The 23,158-nt window shown below is 50.8% G+C and overlaps 1 protein-coding gene across 9 annotated transcripts in view; it reads left to right on the forward strand.

Moving 5' to 3' along the window:
* Positions 1–23,158, forward strand: part of MORF4L1 (mortality factor 4 like 1) — a 220,127-nt gene that overhangs the window by 64,911 nt on the left and 132,058 nt on the right. For all 9 annotated transcript variants that reach the window (XM_086957916.1, XM_086957918.1, XM_086957917.1 and 6 more), the window contains one exon: positions 1,060–1,148. In XM_086957916.1, the coding sequence (XP_086814042.1) occupies positions 1,060–1,148 (89 nt within the window). The remainder of the gene's footprint in view (positions 1–1,059; positions 1,149–23,158) is intronic.

Genomic DNA, 23,158 nt, shown 5'->3' on the forward strand with positions numbered 1-23,158 from the left:
CGGCCATCCAGTGTGGTGCACTTTGAGTGTGTGGGGGGAGGGGGGGGGGGAACTGTAAATTTGTGTAAGGTTGTTTAAGTCAAGTTATGTGGCTGCCAATAGAAATCGTTGAGTTCTTCTGGTTGCCCCAGTGTAAAATGATCATGCTTTATGATTTGTTCTCTTAGGGATATTGGATTATTTACATAGTATCGGTGTAAATTTTGTTTCCACTTGTAAGCATTCAGAGGACGTTTCTTGAGACTTGGCATTTGGTAAACGTTTATTACACAGCTGCTTCTCAGCCCCATGTCTTGTTTAATCTGTCTAGGTTTATGATGGAGAAGCCTTATAGGACCAGGGTGTCTAATATTGGGTGTGAGGAATTGTTAATCCATTTTCTGTGAAGAATATCAAACTGCAAGTTCTGTTAACTGAAAACTTCAGCTATTCCTAGGTTGTATTTTGCTGCCGAGCTACAGTTGTGGAGGAAGCATTTACGCTTGGATTGTTGCATCGCGCATGTTTGAGTCCTAGTATTTATTTTAATTGTGTTCTTGTTTCTGTGGATCTCCTCTTGAAGCCACTTGTAGGGATTGGATTCTACCCTGGCTCTGTCCCATTTACTAGTCAGTCATGTTCATGAACTTCCCTGACTTATTTCAAGAGCGGCTCATCAATAGAATGGCTTTGAGTGGGCTGGACTTTTACTAATGGTTCCTTTATTGGGCTCAGGAGTACTTGAAAGGGGTTGGTGGCTGATTGCACACTTCAAGAATGTAACGTTTTCTGTGATTAAGTTTAGAGTCTGAAACTCGATTGTGGAGTTGAGGATGTTGAAAGGTGGGGGCCCTCAGGCATATATTAACCCACTTTCATGATGAGAAGTTTTAGTGTGTGGATTTTCATATTGTGAGTGTTTAGTGTTAGGAGAGTAATGGTGGCTGGTGTCAAGGCTCTTAGTTAAGTGAAAAACAAAATACTGTCAGTACGAATCCTTCTCATCCTAAGAAGCAAGACCACCATTATACCATGTAAATTCATCTTTTTAATTCATGTCCTTGTTCTTGTCCACCACAGCTTTTCTATCTCCCTGCTAAAAAAAGTGTTGATGCCATTTTGGAGGATTATGCAAATTACAAGAAATCGAGAGGCAACACAGACAACAAGTAAGTTAAAACACTGTTAACCATTGGTATGTTTTTCTTTTTAGCATTGCTCTTGTGTGTTACATTTTGTAAAAAATGTTGTGTGGTGCTGTACAAATGTTTGAGGCATGTATATCTACATACATACATATCTAGTGTTGGACCCGGATATGTGCAAGTACTTTCTCTTAGATGTGCTTGCAGTCACAAGGTAGTGTGTGTGAGAATGTACCCCACTTTTTGCCTGATATTTTTAATGTGGTTTCAGTAGTGGTGCACAGGGTTCCTGCCAACCAGGTCCCCCGGTGTTAGTGCTTGTTCCCCAACAATGTTCCACGATTTCCACTAGGGTATTGATACTAAAGTTCATCTAGGGATCACTCACCTAGGCGATGAAGACAGCCTCTGCAGCATGCATGGCCTGGTGCAGACAAAACAACAAATACAACATGCCTGTGTGCCATGCCAACTAGCACTGCCTAAAATCCAGGTGAGTTGCCTCTCTAGCGGGCCTTCCAGCCCTAAGGCAGGGTGCACTATACTACAGGTGTAGGCATATCTGCATTAGCAGATATGCCCAGACTATATTTAAGTCTACTCATTTTTTTTAAATGTTTATTTTTTCCATTTCACAATTGTTGAGATTACATCTATAATGTTATACTTAACGTTTATGAAAAAAGAACAAACTTTTTAGCCATCCCACCCCTTCTCATGCATTTGTCCGAGAAGCCGCCCCCTTCCCTCGAAATCCCTTGTTTTTCAGGCTCCATTTTCCGCACAGGTAATATTGCTAGGATCTTTTCCCCTCTATCTGAGTCCTCTGTTTGGAGCACCTCCCTATTCGGGTCCGGAGTCCACTGGATCTCGCCCTTCCACTGCAGTCTCAACTCACTATGGCCTCCCTCCATGTTGTCAGATCCTCTTCTGCGTTTTCATCCACCCTAAACCCCTGTAGCCTGACTTACTTGATCATCACCCATTCTTTAACATCTTTCTCCCATCTATGCTTATTGGGACCATCTGTGCATAGCCATACTATTGCTACTTGTCTTCTTGCCAGTACTAGTGTCAATTGTACAAATCTCCACTGCATTTTTCTGTTCTTGCATTCTTTCGGTGTCCCCAGCAAAGATGTAGTAGATTGTGGACTGTTGGACAGTGCAGGGCTAAGTGTATGAAGGATGCTGGGGCAGCGTTGCATCTGGGGCATGTGTCTGGTTTTGTTGGGTTTATGAGGTGTAGCCAAACCGGAGTGGCGTATGTGCCACGCGAGTAATAAAACTGAACCAGTTTAAACCTCTCATTAAATGAGGCCTTCTTCACCAGAGTACAGGCCTCCTTCCATCTTGTGTCTATCGGCATACGCAAGTCCTCCTGCAAGGCTACTCTTGCTACTCTGTTCTTGGCATATCTGTAATCATGGCTTTGTATAACTGGGTTATCAAATGTTGCTGTGTCCCCTCCCCCCCCCCCCCCCCCCCCCCCCACCACCACCACCCACCCCCATTCCCTCCCCCAAGCTCCTGTAGTGCCCTGAATGGGGCTAAGGAGTCGCGAGCTTCCGGGCATGTGGGCCAAATATCCCGGACTATGTTAGTGGATGCAACATACAGAAGGAATTGACCCCCCTCACCACCTCAAAGTTTTCCTTTGCCATCTCGTAAGTGATCAATGTGTCTATGGGGAATAGGTCTGCTAATGTTGTGTACCCCTCCCTCCAGCCAGTGACATCCACCTCCGTAGGTGCAGGAAAGTTGGGAGGTCCCAGTACTGAAACTCTTGCAAAGGGGGCGCGCTTCAGGACCACCCTCCCTGCTCTTTCCCACTGTATTGCTGTGTTGGATCAAATATTGATCCTCTCCGTGTCCCCTCACACCTTTACCCCCAACCCTCCTCCATTGGTAGCTGCCGTATCTCTCAGCTTACTTTGTTCTTGCCATCCGCCCACATTAATTTTAATAGCAAGGAGTGAAGTCTTTTGAACACTACCTCTGTAAAGTGTCTAGTGAATGCTGAACGGCGAAAAGGCATCTAGGCAGGATTACCATTTTAGCCACCGCTAGGCGCCACATGAGGGATAAGGGGAGCATGTTCAGACTGATCGAGCCAATCCCTCTGCCACCCGATCTGTTACATTGCTTCTGTTTTTGTATGGTGAGGGTGTCCACAACCCCTAAATATCTGAATTAATCGGTCTCCCAGCGCAGAGGCATATGGGGGAGCACAGTGGGGTCCCGACCTAGCAGGGCATCAATTGGGTAAATCGAGTATTTAGTCATGCTGATTTCGTAGATGGAAGACTTCAAAATATTGCAACAGGCATGGGAACAAAACTGCCAGTGTTGTCAGATAAAATTGGCATATAAGGAAAGCAGGTGTGCCCTGTCCCCGAGCCGCATGGCAGAAGCGCCCATGTCTCTCCTGATTGATACCCACGACCCAGGGGTTCCAGTGCCAGGGCGATAATGGGCTCACCAGCCTGGTGCCCCTCTGGATCTCCAAGGGATCCGAGGTCACACCCCTCGCCGCACTCTTATCAGTATTGGTTATCCTTAGAAGAAGATTTGGACTTGCCATCTCCTCCCAAGCAGTGCAATAAGATAGACCAGGCTACAAGCCCTTTGCCCTTGTTATCTCCTCCACCTCTCCCCTCTACACAGCGTTCATCTTCGCTGCATGCCTCCCCAGGTGTACCCCATCCTCACCCACCTCAGAGGTCTCCTCATTCAGACATAGGGGGAGGGGTATATACTCTTATTACACCTCTATAGAGGGATCCTTAGGATCCCTGTGAGGCTGATTCACCAGGAAACGCATATTGATTCATTCCTTGCTTGCCCCTCCACCTCTCCTTACACCCCCACATCCCTCCAAACACATAGCTGATTCCACCTCGTACCACTAGCTGATTTGTAGGGCAGCTTCATTCCATAAGGTAGATAACTATACTGAGCCTTTGGAGAACTTCCTTTTTCGAAACATTTTCCTTCACTCATTACTGCACTCAGTACCTTCCCATGCTCGGGAGCATGTTCAGTCACATCTGATTTTTTTTCTTTTCTTCAGGATCCTGTCAATGTGAGGGTCTTCACACCCAGGGTGGACAAGAAATACAAGGCGTCTCCTATTGATCTATTGTACATACAGGAGAAGCTCCCACCTGATTCCCTGGTGGTTACTATTGCCTGTTAGAAGGCTAATAACCAGGCTACTGGTGATAGCCCTCCACCACACAAGAAGAGTAAACACATTGCTGCAGCAGACAAAAGGGTGGCTGCACAATTGACCAACCACTGGCTGATTGCCAGTTCTGTCGGCCTCCTTTCTAGGTATGACTGTGACCCCTCGGATCGGAGGGAGGAGCATGGAAAGTGAGTTTACAATATAGATGTTGAGGGGAAGCAGATCTCTAATGCCATCATATGCTGTGCCATAGATGGCGCGGGCACTGCTGCGAGGGAATCCACTCTAGTGTCCTCCTACGCAGGCTTACCTGGCTCCGTATATCCAGCTTGAAACCTGAAATCCAGCAAAAGTTACTCCACTTGCCAACCTATGGACAACATTTGTTTGGGACGCAAGTTGAACACATAATGGAAAAAATCAAAACGGATACTGAGACTGCAAAGGCTATGGGCACCCTTCAAACTGTTTCTTACTTCTGATAATTTCACCCCAATTTCTTTTGTGGAGGCTTGAAATCGACCTCCCCTGGTGCCTCCATGATCTACCAGTGACCATAGCCCTATCAGTCCTCTCCCTGGGGTCACTTCAAAAGTTCCTGTGGGGTAGGGGCAAGAACTCCAGAGGCAGAGATAAGTGTCTCTCCCAAAGTAGCTACTGTATGAATCCATCTCCTTTACTGCTTGGCAGAACGTCTCCACTGACCAGTGGGTGAAGGATATTATCCAGCATGGTTGTCTTGAGTTCACTTCCATACCTCCTAATGTTCCACACTGCAAACATAATCTCTCTGCACAACACGAAAGGCTATTGGGAGAGGTCCAAGCGCGCCTTCTTGAAGGGTCCATTTTACCTGCCACCCATCCTCAACCGGGTGCAGAAGTATACTCTATGCTTCCTTATACCCAACAAGGACGGGTCCCTCAGACCAATTCTGGACCTCAGACCCCTAAACGAATAATTTTTTTTAGAGCACTTCCTCATGGTTACTCTTCAGTATGTCATCCCGCTACTACAGCAAGGTGACTTATCTGAAAGAAACACGTTAGTTATAGATTGCTTACCGTAGAATTACTCCCTTGCATCAGACTCGGTCCGGAAAGATTATTCGTCCGCATTACCTCTGCGGGTCGGAAGGTGGCGTTGGTCGGCTCCACGTCCGTCGTCTGTGTCTTGGTCGCAGGGATGACGTTGCTGCAGCTACTTAGACGCTGACGTCTGTTCTTTCTGTTTCTTTTTCTGCGTCAGCCAGCGCAGATCCGGGAAGAGCGGTACCTCAGTCATTTTGATTAAGTTTTGCTCTACTTTAGTTGACTTCTTTTTTCTAGTCTTCGACTCTGTAAGGTGCACGAGGGATGCCCGGTTTTAAAGCATGCGGTTCCTGCCATCGCCTGTGACTAATCCGCACCGCATGTCTTTTTTTTTTTTTCCTGGAGCGCGACCACGACCCCAAGTCGTTCTCCGACTACCAGTTGTTGACGCCGAAGGCTTTGCGGGAGCGGTCCTGAAAGCTGCTTGAACACAGGCAGTCTGCTCCGTGCTGTTCAAGGTCCCGGTTGAGAGGGAGGTCGAGGGACCGGTCGCTGAGCCATCGCTATTCCGGCTTGAAGTCTTCGCACTCTGGGTCGAAGCATAAGCAGTCAAAGTGGCATCGTCGCTCTTTGACTTCTCCTTGTCAGTCGGCTGATCCGAAGGGGGGCGTAGGTTGGGGGGGCCTAGGTCTTAGCTGCCGGTGGCTCCGGTGCCACAGGCCCACCTTGGATCCAGATCTGGATCGGCACTGGTTGACCTTATTACACCTCCACCGGTGCCGCTTCCAACAGCACCACTACCATGCCCAACGCCGGTCGGCCCTCAACCAATGTCAAGTGTCTCTCTCCCCCCTGCCTCCTTCCCGACATGGACATGAACACGGACCGGCGTCGTCTGTTGCCGGACCAGGTGCCGGGTGGGTTTTTCATGCCCCTGTTCACACCTACAGCAGATATGGTGACTGTTACACAACAGCTATGAAAATCTGAGGCTCTGAGGTTCCTTCAGGAGGGTTCTACGGGGTGAGGCTCTTCTGATTGGCTGATGCCTAAGTTTGGTCTCTTTTACAAAAAGAGGGTGATATGCTACAAAAGGGAATGATGCCTAGGCCTTTTTCTTTCTCTTTTGTACCTACTGCTATGGTATTTTTGTTACAGAGACTCCCATTCCGACGACGGGGAATGATACAAAAGCATGGGAATCTATGAAAGTTACCAATACTGGGGAACCAAAGTTTTGCAGCGTGAATCTTTCTGGATACACTATGCTGTGCATATTCCGCGGTCTTGTGGTTGGGTCCGGATTCGTAGTCTTTTTTTTTTTTTTTTTTTTTTTTTTTTTTTTTTTAGCCCCTGTGGGCGTCGGCGTCACACCTCCTCGGGTGCATTTCCGGTGACGTCGGCATGCTTCCCGCGGAAGCTCCCATTCTTGGGCGCCATCTTCAGATTCTTTTTTCCGCGGTCGGGTCTGGATCGTTCCCGTTTGGGCTCCAGACATTTTTGGAGAAAGAAGGAAGAAAAGACAGAAAACGCAAGGAGAAGTCATCTGAAGACTCCAGGGAACTTCATTGACGAACAATCAGCAAGGAAAAGGGCGTTTTTCATCGAGATCCTCGACGAACACGCGACCAGGGAGGCCCTGGACGCTTGATGATGGACAACACGCCGTTCAAGTTCTGCCGTAACTGCCACCACAAGTACGCGCAGAAGGACCAGCACCCGGTATGCAACCTTTGCCTACCGGTGAATCACGAAAGCAGGGACTGCAACGCCTGCTCCGCCTTCACCACGAAGACCCTTTGTGTAAGAGAGAGGCAGAGGGTAGCACACGACACCCTGCAGGGGAAGAGCCCGACTCAGTCCCTCCACGACCTGGGGATGTCCACCGAGGAAGAAGACAACGCTGCCGCCGAAGACGACAGCTACACGGTCGTAGAGACCGATTACACGAAGACTTCTGATAAGGTAGGAGACTCTTCGGCCCCAAAGAACTCGAGAGACTCTGAGTCTCGAAAGATCGAGGGCAAGACCCCGAAAACGCCGACGCCAAAAAAGGCGGCGTCCGCGACTACTCACAGGCCCAGCGGATCTTCCGAGAAGGAGTCCCCGGCGCCGAGAGCTGCTGATCAGCAGAAGACGTCGAAAATCGTCCACGAAAGGGATCGATCGACGCCGAGGGAGAAAGACCTAAACTAACGACGCCGACCACAGACCCAAAACCTGGTTCGGCGTCGACGTCAAATTTCGACACCGAAAAGCACGCCACCGGGCCAGCAGACGAAAAGAGCGGCCGATCCATCCGACGCGGAACACGCGGTCAAGATGGAGAAGAAGAGGAGGCGTCTCGAGGCCGAAATGGAGAACATCATACAGCGTAAGAAGGATTTCGACGCTAAGATAAAGGCCTTCACGATTCCCCACAAGACCAAGCCACTTGTGGTGGAGGTGGTCGAGGAGGAAGAAGAGATCGCCGAGGAACAGGACCAGGACGTCGAGGTGCTAGACTACCAGGATGAGTTCGACAACGCCTACGATAGCTACAACTATGGGGAGGAAGAGGACAGCAGGACGGATGCAGAGTCGGCCCCCTCTGACCTACAGGAGGTAGACTACATAGATGTCGACACCGACAGCCCGGAGGAGGCGGTCGACACATACCCCTCGAGGCCCTCGCCGCCGGACGACATCGGGGCATACAACTCGGTGATACAATCTGCCGCAGCAGCCTTCAAGCTCAAGCTCGACGAGGAAAAGCAGACTTCCTTCTAGAGACTTTGCTTCCAACACAAACAAGGAGCCAGTTCCTTCCAATGCTCGACAGCGTCTTGGCTCAGGGGAAGGAAGCATTCAAGGAGCCCGCAACATGCAAGGCGGTAACTCCCAGAACCGAGAAGAAGTACAAACACTCCTCAAAGAACCCGGCCTACATTCAGGGCACGGTCTCCGCAGACTCCATTATCACGGCCACAGCTAGGAAGAGGGCGAGCGTATCCACTACCTCAGGCCCACCGCCGGATAAGGAGAGCAAAAGGATGGATCTGGTGGGCAGGTGGATCGAACGGAATGCCGCGACCCACTGGAGCATGGCTAATTCCAACGCCCTGATAAACAGGCACATGTACCAGATCATGGAGGGGCTGGGGCTGTTGGTGAAGGACCTACCCCAGGATGCCAGGCAGAAGGCCGAAAAGCAGGTCAAAGAAGGGAAAAACGAGGCAAATTCTTGCCTTAAGACGGCCCTGGACGGAGCAGGCACGGCCAGCAGGCTCATGATGATGGGTGTCACAGAAAGGACACGCCTGGCTCAGGATCTCAGGTTTCAAACCCGAGGTGCAACACAGTATCCTGAACACACCGTTCAACGGCAACACGCTGTTCGGAGCAACAGTTGACGAGAAGCTCTGTCAAATCAAAAAAGATAACGAAACGGCAAGATCCATGGCGGCATTGCAGTTCAGAGGCAACAAAAGGGGCACCCCGTCACGGAGGCCCGGCGGAAGAGGTGGAAACTTGCCAGGTACATCACACCAGGCTTTCCAGCAAACGCACCAGGCAGACTCACAGGCTCAGCAAGGTCCGCAGAAGCAGTCCTGGCAGTACCAACCAAGAGGCCAGTCCTTTCGAGGGAGAAATGGACGTGGGCAAAATAGAAGAGGGGGACAGCAGCCCACCTCGAAGTGACTTCAAAGACCTCCGGGTGCCCGCCCACAGAAAAGATCCCAGCGGGTACCACGTACAGAGGGGTCAGGACAATCTAAACACCTACGACCACATAACACCAGTGGGAGGAAGATTAAAATGTTACCTCCAAGAATGGAGAGAAATCACATCAGACAAATGGATCCTCGACATTATCCAATTCGGATACTGCTTGGAGTTGGAGGGGAGGCCAACAAGCAGGAAACCAAGGGGAAAGCCACCAGCAAGAGAACAGCTGGCGCGGCTTCAGGAAGAAGCAAAAGAACTTCTACAAAAGCAGGCCATAGAACGGGTTCCCTTCAAGGAAAGAAACCAGGGAATATACTCCACGTACTTCCTGGTACCAAAGGTAGACGACACAATGAGACCCATCCTAGACCTGAGGTTCCTGAACAAATTCATAAGAACACAAAAATTCAAAATGACCTCCCTACAGGAGGTACTACCGCAATTGCAGGTCGGAGACTTCATGGTCACGGTAGACCTCAAGGACGCCTACTTGCACATCCCGATGAACGAGAAGCACAAGCATATGCTCAGGTTCACGATCGGGCAAGGCCACTACCAGTTCACAACGCTAGCCTTCGGACTAAAATCAGCACCGAGGGTATTCACAAAGTGCCTCGCGGCAGTCGCAGCGCACCTACGAAGACATGGGATACACGTATACCCTTACCTGGACGACTGGCTGGTGAAAGCAAACTCGTACCAGAAGTGCAAGCAACACGCACATACAGTGACGAGCACGCTCATAAACCTGGCGTTCTCCGTCCATTGGAAGAAATCATCAATGGAGCCGGAGCAAGTGAAGATCTTCCTGGGGGCAGAGATCAACACCGTACAGGGCAAAGTGTTCCACAGCGAGAAGAGAGCAAGGGCACTGGTCAAGGAAACTCGCCTCTACCGGAAGGGGCAAGCTGGGACAGTGAGGACTGCGAGCAAGATCATGGGGATGGTGGCATCATGCATCCACCTGGTGCCGAATGTGCGGCTCCACATGAGACCCATGCAAGAATGGCTCCAGGAGCAATGGTCACAGGCTTCAGGCAGTTGGTAGGATCTTGTGGTGGTGACTCACGCAGTGCAGAAGGAGATGACATGGTGGACCATGGAGAACTTAACAAGGGGAAAGCCTCTAACACCCCCAACTCCGACAGTGACCATCACCACAGACTCATCCCTGAAGGGATGGGGCGCTCACATGGAGGAACTCAAAGTGAGGGGCCTTTGGACGCCAACAGATGCGACAAAACACATCAATTACCTCGAATTGAAGACAATCTTCCTTGCACTGAAAGCCTTCCAGACAAGACTGTACAAGCAAAGGGTGTTGCTGCAGACAGACATAACCACGGCGATGTTCTACATCAACAAGCAGGGTGGAACACAGTCAACAACGCTTTCAACGCTGGCACAGGAGATATGGAGATGGGCCATCCCTCTTCAAATAGACCTGCTAGCCATACACCTACCAGGGAAGGAGAACATTCAGGCAGACTGGCTGAGCAGACAGACATCGGCATCCCACGAGTGGGAGCTCAATGCTCAGGAGACAAGGTCGTTGTTCAACAGGTGGGGAACGCCATCAGTGGATCTGTTTGCAACACGCCAGAATGCAAAATGCCAAAACTTTGCATCCAAACAACCCGAAGAGGGGTCCCTTGGGAATGCCCTATGGATAGATTGGTCCGGGACATTTGCTTACGCTTTTCCCCCGATACCACTGATGCACAGAGTACTGAGCAAGTGCAGAGCAAGCAGCATGACCCTGATACTGGTCGCGCCACAGTGGGCGAGGCAGACATGGTACTCGCAGATCATGGAGATGACACCGAGTGCACCCCACAGATTCGGCAGAAGAAAAGACCTGCTCTCCATGCAGAACGGAGAGGTGCTGCAACCAGAGCCAGAGAGCATGAGCCTAGTAGCATGGCTCCTGAAGACATAGAGTTCGCACATTTGAGACCGCCTGAGAGCACCCTCAGGGTCCTTCGGGAGGCACGAATGCCCAGCACACGGAGGTGCTATGTCGCAAAGTGGAAAAGATTCACGATGTGGTGCAGACGGGAAGGACTTCACAATAAAATAAAGGACTCCACAGTGCTAAAATACCTGACCACTTACTGGAGAAAAACCTCAGCTCGTCCTCCTGAGTTCACTTGGCAGCTATTGTCGCCTACACAAGGGGTGAGATGGGCAGAAGCTTCTTCACATTACAAGTTGTCAAGAGGTTCCTGGAAGGAGCAAAGAGGATCGCACCACCCAAACGTGTGCCGCCACCGGCATGGAACTTGAACGTAGTCCTGACGGAACTCATGAAGGAGCCCTTTGAACCACTTCACAAGGCCTCCTTGAAGATGCTAACTATGAAAACAGCTTTCCTGGTTGCAATAACGTCCTTACGCAGAGTAAGCAAGCTGCAGGCGGTAACGCTACAGGAACCCTACATACAAATACACAATGATAGGGTTGTGATGAGGACCGACCCACACTTCATGCCGAAGGTGGTGTCCAAATTCCACATGAACCAGTCCATACAGATACCGGGTTTTTTCCAAAAACCAACCACTAGCGCAGAGCGAGCTCTGCACACCCTAGACGCCAGAAGGGCGGTCATGCATTACATTGAGAGGACAAAGGCACACAGAAAAACAAAACAGTTCTTTGTGTCGTTCGCCAACAGTTACATGGGCAAAGCAGTAACCAAGAACACTATTGCACGGTGGATCGCGCAAACAATTCAACTCTGCCCCAAGAGGGCAGGGCAAGAACTAGCAGAGGGGGCGCGTGCCCACTCCACTAGGAAGAAGGGGGCTACAATAGCCTTCCTGGCTAATACACCCATACAAGACATATGCCTGGCGGCAACATGGGCTTCGGTGCACACATTCACGAAGCACTACTGCGTGGATGTGCAGATGAACAAAGAAGCACAAGTCGGACAAAAGGTGCTCCAGCACATATTCAGAAACCAAAGCTCATCTTCCACCCAGCCGCCACAGAAATGAGAAACCGCTACAAAATCTATGCACAGCATAGTGAATCCAGAAAGATTCACGCTGCAAAACGAATAGTTTCTTACCTGTCGGTGTAGTTTTGCAGCTTAAAGATCTTTCTGGATTCACTAGCGAACCCACCCACCTCCGCCAGAAAGATGAGGCTGGGGAGAGAAGAGGTGGTCAAAAAAAAAAAGAGAAGTAAGAAAGACTTTAAGTACAAAGCGGTAAAATTCTCACCTAAATAGAACATTGCCATTACTTCGGAAACGAAAGAAACACGGAAAAAAGAATCCGAAGATGGCGCCCAAGAGTGGGAGCTTCCGCAGGAAGCATGCCGACGTCACCGGAAATGCACCCGAGGAGGTGTGAAGCCGACTCCCACAGGGGCTACAAAAAAAAAAAAAAAAGAAAAGACTACGAATCCGGACCCAACCACAAGACCGCGGAATATGCACAGCATAGTGAATCCAGAAAGATCTTCAAGCTGCAAAACTACACCGACAGGTAAGAAACTATTCGTTACAGGTAAGTAACTTGTTTTCTTCTTACAGATCTATTTTTACCGAAGGTAAGTAACTTTTGCTTTTGGTCTTGACGTGTCTGATTCCCGTTTCTCCAGTCCATCCGGTACCTCAGATTTGTAGTCCGCAGATGGCATTACTAATTCAAGATGTTCCCCTTTTCGAGTAACCAGGCATCCAGGGTGTTCACCAAGTACCTTGCGGTAGTGTCCGCTTACCTGCGTAGGTAAGGGCGTTAATGCCTCCCTTCCCCACCTCCCCCATTTGGAGAAATGGCTGCTCAAGAGTGCAACCCGTCAGAAATGCTGCAAACACGCAGGGCGACATCACCCTACTTCACAAACTAGGTTTTACTATCAGCGCCACAATTTCCAGCTCTAACTCCTCCAAATCTAACCCTACCTGAGGGCAATTCTCAAATCCGAAGTAGGTATGTCCTATCCAAATTCTGCAAGAATAGTCTCTTCAGACACTCCTTCCTTCCCTCCAACCAGACCGAGAAGTCCTGGTCAGGACACTAATACGCCTCAACGTGATGGCCTGATGTTTTGCCATAGTACCCCATGCCGGATTACATATGTGTCCGTTATAGGAGTGCTTAATGCACCAGTGTTCTCGAGCGATGGCTCATCGGGACTATCTTGTATTGATTGGCTGTTGCTCTGTACAGTGGTGGAACACCAACAACCTACTGTAGGGATGGCCTTTTTGTGACCCAGTTCTGCAGAGGACCATTAAAACTGATGCCTGCTTTACGGGATGGTGTGTGCACTTACAGGATCTGACTGGAAGGCCAGTGGAAACCCAGCCACTACATCAATTACCTTGAATTACCAGCTGTTCACCTTGTATTGAAAGCGTTCCTTCCTCACTTGATTGGTAAATTGGCCTCACCAAGAGGTACAGCATGACTGCCATGTATGATCCTCCAAATCAAGGGGGCACTCCATCTCCCCAGCTCTCACCTAAGCTAGAGTATTTGTCGGTGGGCTCTCCGACACACGATCCATGTGGTAAAGGAGCACCTACTGGGAGTCAACACAAATTTGCGGTCATCCGCAGGATGTGTCCACAAGCCCATGAGTGGGAACTCAACCCGCAAGTTCTCCTCCAGTAATTCCACCAATAAGGCTTCCCAGAGAAAGCCTTGTTCCCCATGGCAGAAAACACCAAATGTCTAAGCTTTGCCTCCAGGTTTCTACAGTCCAGGCACTATGGATGAGTAGTTTAGCAATATTTGCCTATGCTTTTCATCCTCCCAACTATTTCCTCCCCCCCCCCCTCCCCCTGTGTTCGGAGGCTTCGGCAGACGTCTTGCCCTCGTTCTGGTGGCTTTCACCTAGGATTGCCAACCCTGGTTCATGGGTCTGCTCGAACTCTTGGTATTCAGCACCAGAGGCTCCAAGCAGGCCAGACCTTACCATGCAAAACCATTGAAAAATCAGACACCCGGATTCCATGTCTCTGTCTTGCATTCTTAATCTTCCATCTGAATGCATAAGAATGCAGGCCTACCACCTGTGCATGTGATGCTGCGAAGTGGAAGAGATTTGAGTACGGGGGTCACCCAAACAGAGTTGACACTCTGGTGGCCAATGTGCAGGATATTGTCTGCTATCTACTTCACTTGCGGGTGGCAGGTTTGGCCTTCACTTCTGTACTCTAATACTTTACTGCTGTGGCTGCCTAACTACAAAACAGAGAAAACATTTTACTCTTCATAATTCCAGTGATCAAGGTTTTATGAAGGGTCTTAACAAAGCCATTGCTCCTCTGGAACCTCAGCAATGTTTTGCCAAGACTGATGGGTCATCCATTCTGCCCCTTTCAGTTTCTATCTTTGAAAGTGGTGTTTCCGGTTGCCATCACTACTCTCAGACATCTCGGTGAGCTGCAGGCACTATCCTTGGAAAAGAGTATATGGTTGTCCTCGGCACCAACCCCAAATTTCTCCCTGAGGTGGTCTCAGTTCTACCGTAACCAATCCACTGAACTCCCTGTTCCACTCCCCTCCGCCCCCACCTTTATTTGGCTGCGGAATGGGCCCTCCGTACTTTGGATCATGAACTATATTGACAGCTGTTGTGTGTTTCTGAAATGTTTAGTCCTCTTTGTTGCTTTCCCCAAATCCCATAAAGGGAAGGCCCTTTCCAAATCGGGCACTGCAAGATGGATAGTAAAGTACATCCAGACGTGCTATGTTAAAACTAAGAGGACATTGCCCTTTTCTCCTAGAACCTACTCTACTCGCAAAAAAAAAGGCGCCTCCATGGCTTTCCAATAGCTCACATATGCCAAGCAGCTACTTGGTCTACATCATAACACCTTTACAAAACCATTATTGTGTGGATGTCCTAGCAAGCCAATGTTGACCAGGCGGTACACCATTCACCTTTTCAGTCCACTGCTTCTGGTAGGACTGCTTCACAATCTATGCACAGCATGTGTATCTACAGCCACACATGCCTCGAACGACAAATGTTACCCATTCTACATCTGTTCGTGGCATGCAGTGATGTAGTATTGCAGAATAAATCGTTTCTGGATTCACATGGCATGCAGTGATGTAGTATTGCAGCATAAATCTTTTCTGGATTCACATACTGTGCACTATTCTGCCATCTAGTGGTTGGGGGTCTGGATTTCTTCTAAAGAACTTTTGTCCTTTAACTCTTTGTTGGTGGGCGTCGACAGACCTACATTTGGTGACCCCCCCAATTTAAATCATTGTGCTTCCTCCGGAAGATCCCGCCTTTGATCTTCAGATTTTTTATTTCCGTTGGGTCTGGGTGTGTGCTGAAGGAGCCCCAACAATTGGGAGGAAAAAAATCTCACAATTGAAAAATATATAGTCCCCCGAAGAGAAGGAAACAGAAGTGGGTACCAGTGACGTTTTAGCTGAGAAGCGAGTTCCTTCTTAGAGTATGGAGAATGCCCTTACAGGGGGCTGTGTTGATGAAAAAGACTATTCCAGTTCTGTAAGAATTGCATTCACAAGTTTGACCTGAAGGACCAACATCTTGTCTGCAACCTATGTCTGCAGGTAGCTTACCCAAGTGAGGACTGCAACGTGCGCCCTGCGTTCACCCTGAAGACTGTGGGTGAGAGAGGCAGAGAGGAACCAACTTGTGTATGTGTATCCGTACTCTCCACCTCCAGTGTGTCTGGTGTGGGCCTTTTGTCTAAGAATAATGACCAATAGTTCTTAGGTCTGTTGCGTGGGGGCAGCAATTTCCTATATAATTCGGTCTGGGTGCTGCAATATAGCATTTCGTTATTCCACTGCATCAGCGTCTGCACGGGTCCGCGCATCCAGGAGAGAGCCACGCACCTTCTAGCTAGGAGGAAGGCCATATCGATCAGCCTTCTAAGATCCTTCTCGAGGGGTTTGGATTAACCCAGAATAGCTTTAACCCTTTGTTGGCTACGTCAGTAACCCCATTTACCTCCTCATGAACCCCGCTCCAAAAGGTCGCAATCCCTGGGCAGGACCAGGCTACATGCAGGAAATCGGGCACCTGCGCTCTGCATCTTTCACAGTGGGGACTCTCTCGGAGACCGTATCTGTGGAGTCTTTCCGGGGTATAATAGTCCCGGTTCAGGAATTTAAAATGTATCAGTCGTTGACGTCAGTTGAGAGATATTCGCATTGTGCTTAAGCAGCAATATTGCCACTTCTCTTCGGTCAGATCGACCGCCAAGTCTCTCTGCCATTCCTAGCGGGGTTTAGTATATTCCGCCGTCTTTTCGGAGACGGCGATCCGATACAGGTTGGTTACCAGCTTGGCGGGGGGAGTTAGCGTTAATAATGTAAGTGAAAGCCGTAACCTCCGGGGGTTCCATCATGTCCTCCCCCAGAAGGTCCCTGAGGGCATACCGCACCCTGTGGAACTGAAAACTCGTCCACATCGGATAGTGAGCGTCCTCTGAGGCAATCTCCTCCCATGAGCGTACAGCGCAGTCCGAGAAAAGATCTCCCATATTTCGTATGCCCAGGGACTCGAACGCAGCCAGCACCCCCCTATCTCTGCACAGCGCCAACCAAGTACATCAAGCTAGGGGGGCAGTCGTTGCATAGAGCAAGCTATAAGCCTGTACGTCCTTCATGTAGTGCCACGCATGTGTGACCGTAGTCAACGAGTCTAGGATTCCGGTACGGCGATCTTGAGGCCTAGATAGCAACGTAGGTAGAGGGACAGGTGTCGCGACAATGGATTCTATACGCACATGCGGGGCATCCGCCGGACCATGGATCCATTGGTATGCGTGCAAGCCTTGTGCTGCCTGATAATAAAGTTCCATGTCAGGTGCACTCAAGCCACCCTCCTGATACGGGCGAGTAAGAGTTTTCCATGCTACCCTTGGCTGCTTGCCGGCCCAGGCTAACCGAATCATCAGCGAGTGTAGCTGTTAAAAGAAGGTTTTGGACAGAACCATGGGTATATTACTGAACAGGAAGCGGGCAGCACGATCATTTTCATGAGAGATTCGCCCCACCAGCAACAACGGCAGAGCAATCCACCTGTCTGTCATCTTCCAATTTGGAGATGGCCACACCGTAATTCTCCCGCAATACAGGGTCCGAGTCCGTATGCAGACGGACCGCAAGGTACCGCACCGCCTCTGTGGTCCACTGAAGTGGATATTCCGGAACCACCCTCGTGGCAGGTGTGATCGGAAACATGAGCGATTTGCTCCAGTTCACCTGGATGCCTGAGAGGGAGCTGAACAGGACCACCTTGCGCAGCACCGTAGACAGGTGGGTTTCGGGGTCGCGAATATATAATAGCGTATCATCCGCATACGTGGACCCCATCAGGTTGTATGTTGGGAATCTTATGCCCCTGATATTCCCGCAGAGCGCACGCCAGAGGCTTAGCTGTGATTGCATATAGTATGGGAGATAGGGGACAGCCTTGCCTCGAACCCCTGATGATTTGGATGGGGTCAGTGGTCAAATAGCCGATCGGAATGCGCGCTTTGGGAGCATTGTACAGGGTCGCTAAGAGCTGAAGGAATAACTCCCACCCCCATTCGGCTTAAGACTTGTCTCATGAAAGGCCACTCAACAGAGTTGAAGGCCTTTTCCATATCTAAAAAGACTGCGACTGCGGGGACCTCTGGGCGCGTGTGCTTTAGAGCTGCAAAAACAGTCCTAAGATTATAGGTGAGGTTACGACTGGGCACAAAGCCAGCCTGTTCGGGCGCGACCATCGTGGTGACCATGGGGCTGAGTCTGTTAGCTATCAGTTTGGCGAATATCTTCGCGTCAATATTTAGCAACGACAAAGTTCGGTACGAGGTGCAGTCTCCCGGCGGTTTCCCCGGTTGAAATATGGCAACCAGTATTGCCTCAAGCATAGTTGGTGGCATAACTCCAGAGTCAGCTATGTCCTCAAACAGTGTAAGCAATCGTGGGATCAGGAGATCCGCAAAAGCCTTGTAAAAGGCGACAGTTATGCCATCACTTCCCGGCGCGCTCCCCTAGCCGACAATACCAATATGACTTCCTCCCGTTCTATCGGTCATCCTAAAATTTCCCGATGGAGATTAGACAACCAGGGTAGTTTGATGTGAGAAAGGTAGTCAAGTATGCGTTCGTCTGGGGCCAGGCCACAAGAGGCGTACAGAGCTGCGTAGTATTCACGAAACTTTTCAGCTACCTGGTCCTCTGATAGTGGTGTGTGCGAGAGCGAGGCTCTTATATCTGGAATCACCACTCTATCCCTGCGCTGCTTGGCCAACCATGCGAGAACCGCCCCAGGGCACTCTCCCACGCCGTAGACTCTAGCAGTTGCGTACTTTCCCAGGTGTTTGAATACCACGAAGAGGCAGACTCCGAAGTTAGTCAGCATACTAGCGATTTTCTGCGCAATGGCGTCGCTGTTGTCCGTTAAACGACGAGCCTCCAGCTTCTTAAGCTTTTTCTCTAGGGCCGCTAGGCGACCTTGAATCGATTTGAGCACCCCCGTATGTTTCGAGATGGCGATCCCCCTGATGAACACCTTAAAGGTCTCCCAGACCGTCTGAAACTAGTCAACAGAGTCCCAATTTGTATCAAAGAACATCTCAATAGAAGTGGCTAATTCCTCGCCAAGCAAACGGAGGGATCCGCCTCCCGGGCGTGGCAATTGTCAGCAGCAGTGGTGAATGGTCTGAGTAGGTGCGTGGCAATATCGAACAAGCTTGCACATTGTGAGTTAAGTGAGTAGAGGTCAGCCAATAGTCAATCCTAGTGTGTATATTGTATGAGTATAGCCTCCATGGGACGGGTGTCTGTGTCTCCATACATCTCTCAGATCCAGTTGTCATTGATATCTCTAGTGCCCTTGCCGAGGGTCGTCGCTCGGGCCGTCCGATCTATCTATACTGGGCTGTCGTACCATATTAAAATCACCCCCCAGAGGACAGAACCCATAGAGTGCGTTAGAATCTTTTCCGTCTAAGCTGTAAAAAATGGCAGGGTAGTCTTAGTTAGGGCCGTAAGTGTTCACTATACAGACCTCCATGCCTTTCCTGCAACATTTCGATATGGTGTATCGTCCCTCCCCGTCCGTCTCTAATGGTGTCCGCGTCAGAGAGTACTTAGGGTTGACCCATGTCAGCACACCTCTCGCATGTGATTTGAAACCCGCTGCGTGTATTTTACCCAGCAGTCCCCTGGTGCGTAAAATATGGCTGTCTGGGTGGAGGTGCGTCTCCTGTAAGAGCAAAGTCTACTCCATGTCTGGAGAGGTATTGCAAGATATTCCTGACCCCTAACGTTCCAGGTCATCAGCGTCGGTGTGTCCAGGGATCCCCCGTCATTCCTGTGTTAACGATCTGTATATGGGCTGTGACAATATATATCGTATGCTTTTGCAATCATGTCATGCCCTGTCGCATCTGTGCCAAAAAGACAACAATGATACCCCCCCCCCCGACCCCCCCCTGCAAGAAAAACCAACACAATTCCTCATCGCAATTCAATTCTCTTGCAATGTTAACAAACCCCCCCCCCCCCAACACCCTCTCACGCCTGCCCAACCCCAACTCGGCCCTGAAAATCCCCCCTCCACATCCTGAACTCTCCCTTCCCCATTCTCCAATAAGTCCAAACACAAAAGAGAGAACTGTGATTCACGGTGGGCGGAAGTAGCCGACAGAAAAAACACAATTTGTTCCTATTCCACGTGGTCTGCCCCCCCCCCCCCCCCGTCATTCCTGTGTTAACGATCTGTATATGGGCTGTGACAATATATATCGTATGCTTTTGCAATCATGTCATGCCCTGTCGCATCTGTGCCAAAAAGACAACAATGATACCCCCCCCCCGACCCCCCCCTGCAAGAAAAACCAACACAATTCCTCATCGCAATTCAATTCTCTTGCAATGTTAACAAACCCCCCCCCCCCCCCCCCCCCCCTCACAGCAATTCTAGCTCGTGTGCAACAGTGCCCTGCCTGTGTGTACCTCGGACCAAATTCAATATTACGCATCTTCCAACATAGTCTGAGTCTGCAGTCGGTTCAAACCCCCCCCCCCCCCCAAACCGGTGGCCCCACTCCCACGCACCAGGGTCGCAAGTGATGTAGACTCACATAGTGGGGCCCCGCCGAAGGTGGCATATCCAAACTTCGAAATAACATGTACATTAGATCCAAAGGACACAAAAAATCAAGGCCAGACCGTCACCCCCCCCCCCCCTCCCCCCGTGTCGCAGAACTGAGTCTTTCGCGGACAACCGCGCAGATGGCGCCACCGCAGCCCCAGCACATCATTAGACTGTAATGTAACCGCCCTGCACCACACAGGCAAAACATATACTCCGACATCCGTAGCCATGCGTTGTAGCTAGTCCTGTTCGTCGAGGGCGCCTCCCGGCACCTCATCCAGAAGGGCTGTGTTAGGGAATGGCGCAAGGACTCGCGCTCCTCCCCGAAGGGCCTTCTGCAGCACCTTAGGGTCAGTGAAGATCATGGATTTCCCTTGCCTGTTGACCCTCAGTTTCGCGGGGTACAGCATTGCGTAGTCCGCGTCCATTTCACGAAGCTGTCTCTTTATTGGGACGAATTGCCGCCTTACCTCCTGCACTCTAGCTGTAAAATCCAGGAATAATGAGCTCTCTGACCCCTCGTATTGTAGCGGCTGCTTCTCCCTGGATAGTTTGAGTGCCACATCCTGGTCTCTGTAGTTTAACAGCTTCGCTATTATAGGTTGCGGGGGCGCCCCAGGTTTCGGCCTCGGGCCCAGGGATCGGTGTGCTCTCTCGATCACGAACATTCCGGAGAAGGCTGTGTCCCCTAGTAGCTTTTTTAGCATATGTTCAATAAATAGCTCCATATTCCCGGTTTGTGTGGTTTCCGGAAGGCCCGTGATACGCAGGTTGCATCTGCGGGAACGACCCTCCAAATCCTCCTTTTTGTCCTGTAATAACTGCTTCACCCTGCCCAGCTGCTTGTGTTCCGGATCCAGGGATGTATGTGTCTCTTCTACCTCCGTCAGGCGTCGTTCGGACATATTGATGCGCTCCGCCTGCTTATCAAGCCTCTCCGCCATTCGGTCCATGCGGTAGGTGAGCGCGTCAATCTTGGACCTCCGGGAGGCGATTCCACCCTGCAAGTTCTTCTCCATGGCGAGTAATATGCTGCGGATGTCTTGCTGCAGGTGTTCTACGATTGTCTTCGTCTTCCCAGACCCGCCTTCTGGTGCAGATTCGCCAGGTCTGGGCCTCTTCGGGTCAAACGAGAGCTTTGGCTGGGTCCTGTCCTTCCGACCCATCGTATTGTCGTTGTGAGTCCCCCCAATCTCAGTAGCGACCCAGATAACCGTGTCTAGTGGCGGGGGTCGCTGCTGATCCCGTCCAATGACAAACCCCCTGCCAAGAGGGAGGAGGGGGGGGGGGCGGGGTGGCAATATCGCAAGCAGCAGACCACCTACTGATATATCAAGCTTCATCCCTTGAAGGTATGTATAGAAGAACGTGGCGTCGGGGCTAAGACCTGCCTTCTGGTGCAGATTCGCCAGGTCTTGGCCTCTTCGGTTCAAACGAGAGCTTTGGCTGGGTCCTGTCCTTCTGACCCATCGTATTGTCGCTGTGCGTCCCCCAATCTCAGTAGCGACTCAGATAACCGTGTCTAGTAGCGGGGGTCGCTGCTGATCCCGTCCAATGACAAACCCCCTGCCAAGAGGGGGGGCGGGTGGTAAATACCGCAAGCAGCAGACCGCCTGCTGATATATCAAGCTTCATCCCTTGAAGGTATGTATAGAAGAAGGTGGCGTCGGGGCTACCAGCAGGTCTCCTCCGTCTAAAAGTACCTCAATATGGCCCCTAGGCCTCCAAGCTTCACTCTAGATCCAGATGAGCCCCTTAATGTGTCCTGTAGCGGTATTGCTGGGCACTTGACTGTGCCACAACTCCTATGGCACTCAGCAGCAGAGCTGTCGCGCACCTCACCACTTCGAGCAGCGTTTCAGTGTGACACTCTGGCAGTGGGGTGGGCCCCTGTAGGTCCGTAGATGTCTCCGTGCCTTAAAGCATGCAGGTCGTCTTATTCAGCCGCCGATCTCCCTTTCAGCTGCCGCAGGCCAGGCCAGCTTCACCGCTGAGCCTCCGCACTGCAGGAGCGTGTCTCTGAGCTCGCCTGCCGCCAGGCGGAGGGGGGGCCAGAGGGCCCCCTCAGAGCCGCGTCCGATCCCACCCGCCACCAGGGTCCAGCAACAGGCGCAGGATCCCCCAGCCCCGAGCGGCGCCTTCCGCAGACGGAGCAAGGGAGATCCCCCAACTCAGGGCCCGGTCCCCGCTGGCGGCCACACTTCAGGACCAGCCGAGCCACGCTGCTCCGCGGTCCCCCGGGCAGCCCTTCAACCGGCTCCTCACCCGGGTACCGGCGGCGTCCAGGGATCGTTCCTTACGCTATTCTCCGCCAATCACTCGTGCTTCTTCCAGCGTCTGGGAAGCACCAGGCAACGATCTGGTCTGTGCCCCAGGCCCCGACGGCCTGCACAGTCCCGCGGCTCGCACTGCCTCGAGCAAGCCCGGCCCGCACATCGCGATCCATGTGAACGGAGGGTGCCAGGGGTCCACACTTTGCCAGATTGCAGGCCACAACAGTCTCTCAGCGCTTTCCTTCAGGGCGCAGTCGTGAAGCACCATGCAACGAGCAGGATTCTGGTCGGATAGGAGGTGAGACGGGAGCTCTCGGCTCAAGCAGCCATCTTGGTTGCGAGCAAGCTCCGCCACCCTTCCCTACATCTCTACTTACCTCCGCTCTCGATCTTCCTCCTGCAACCTTTTTTCCAATCCTCATTGAAAAGCATTGGGAACCCAACGTTGAAATTGCATCCTTCCAAACTCTGATTTTGACCTCTGCACCCAGCTGCCCCTGTGCCCCTGGTGGTGCAATTTTGGTACTCACCTGACCTTTGCCCCTTGCTGAATTTGGTCCAGACGACAGGAATTGTAAGTGCTTTACTTTCCTGTTTAACCGCAATATTGTTTTCCAAATAGGATAACCGCAATATTGTTTTCCAAATAGGATAACCTTGAACTGTTCTGAAAAGTTTTTAAGTGCTGATTTTCCAAAGTGAGAAGTATTTTCATTTAACCCATTTG

This window comes from Lissotriton vulgaris, chromosome 2_1 (genome assembly GCF_964263255.1).
Source record: "Lissotriton vulgaris chromosome 2_1, aLisVul1.2, whole genome shotgun sequence".
In the NCBI taxonomy this organism is placed as follows: domain Eukaryota; kingdom Metazoa; phylum Chordata; class Amphibia; order Caudata; family Salamandridae; genus Lissotriton; species Lissotriton vulgaris.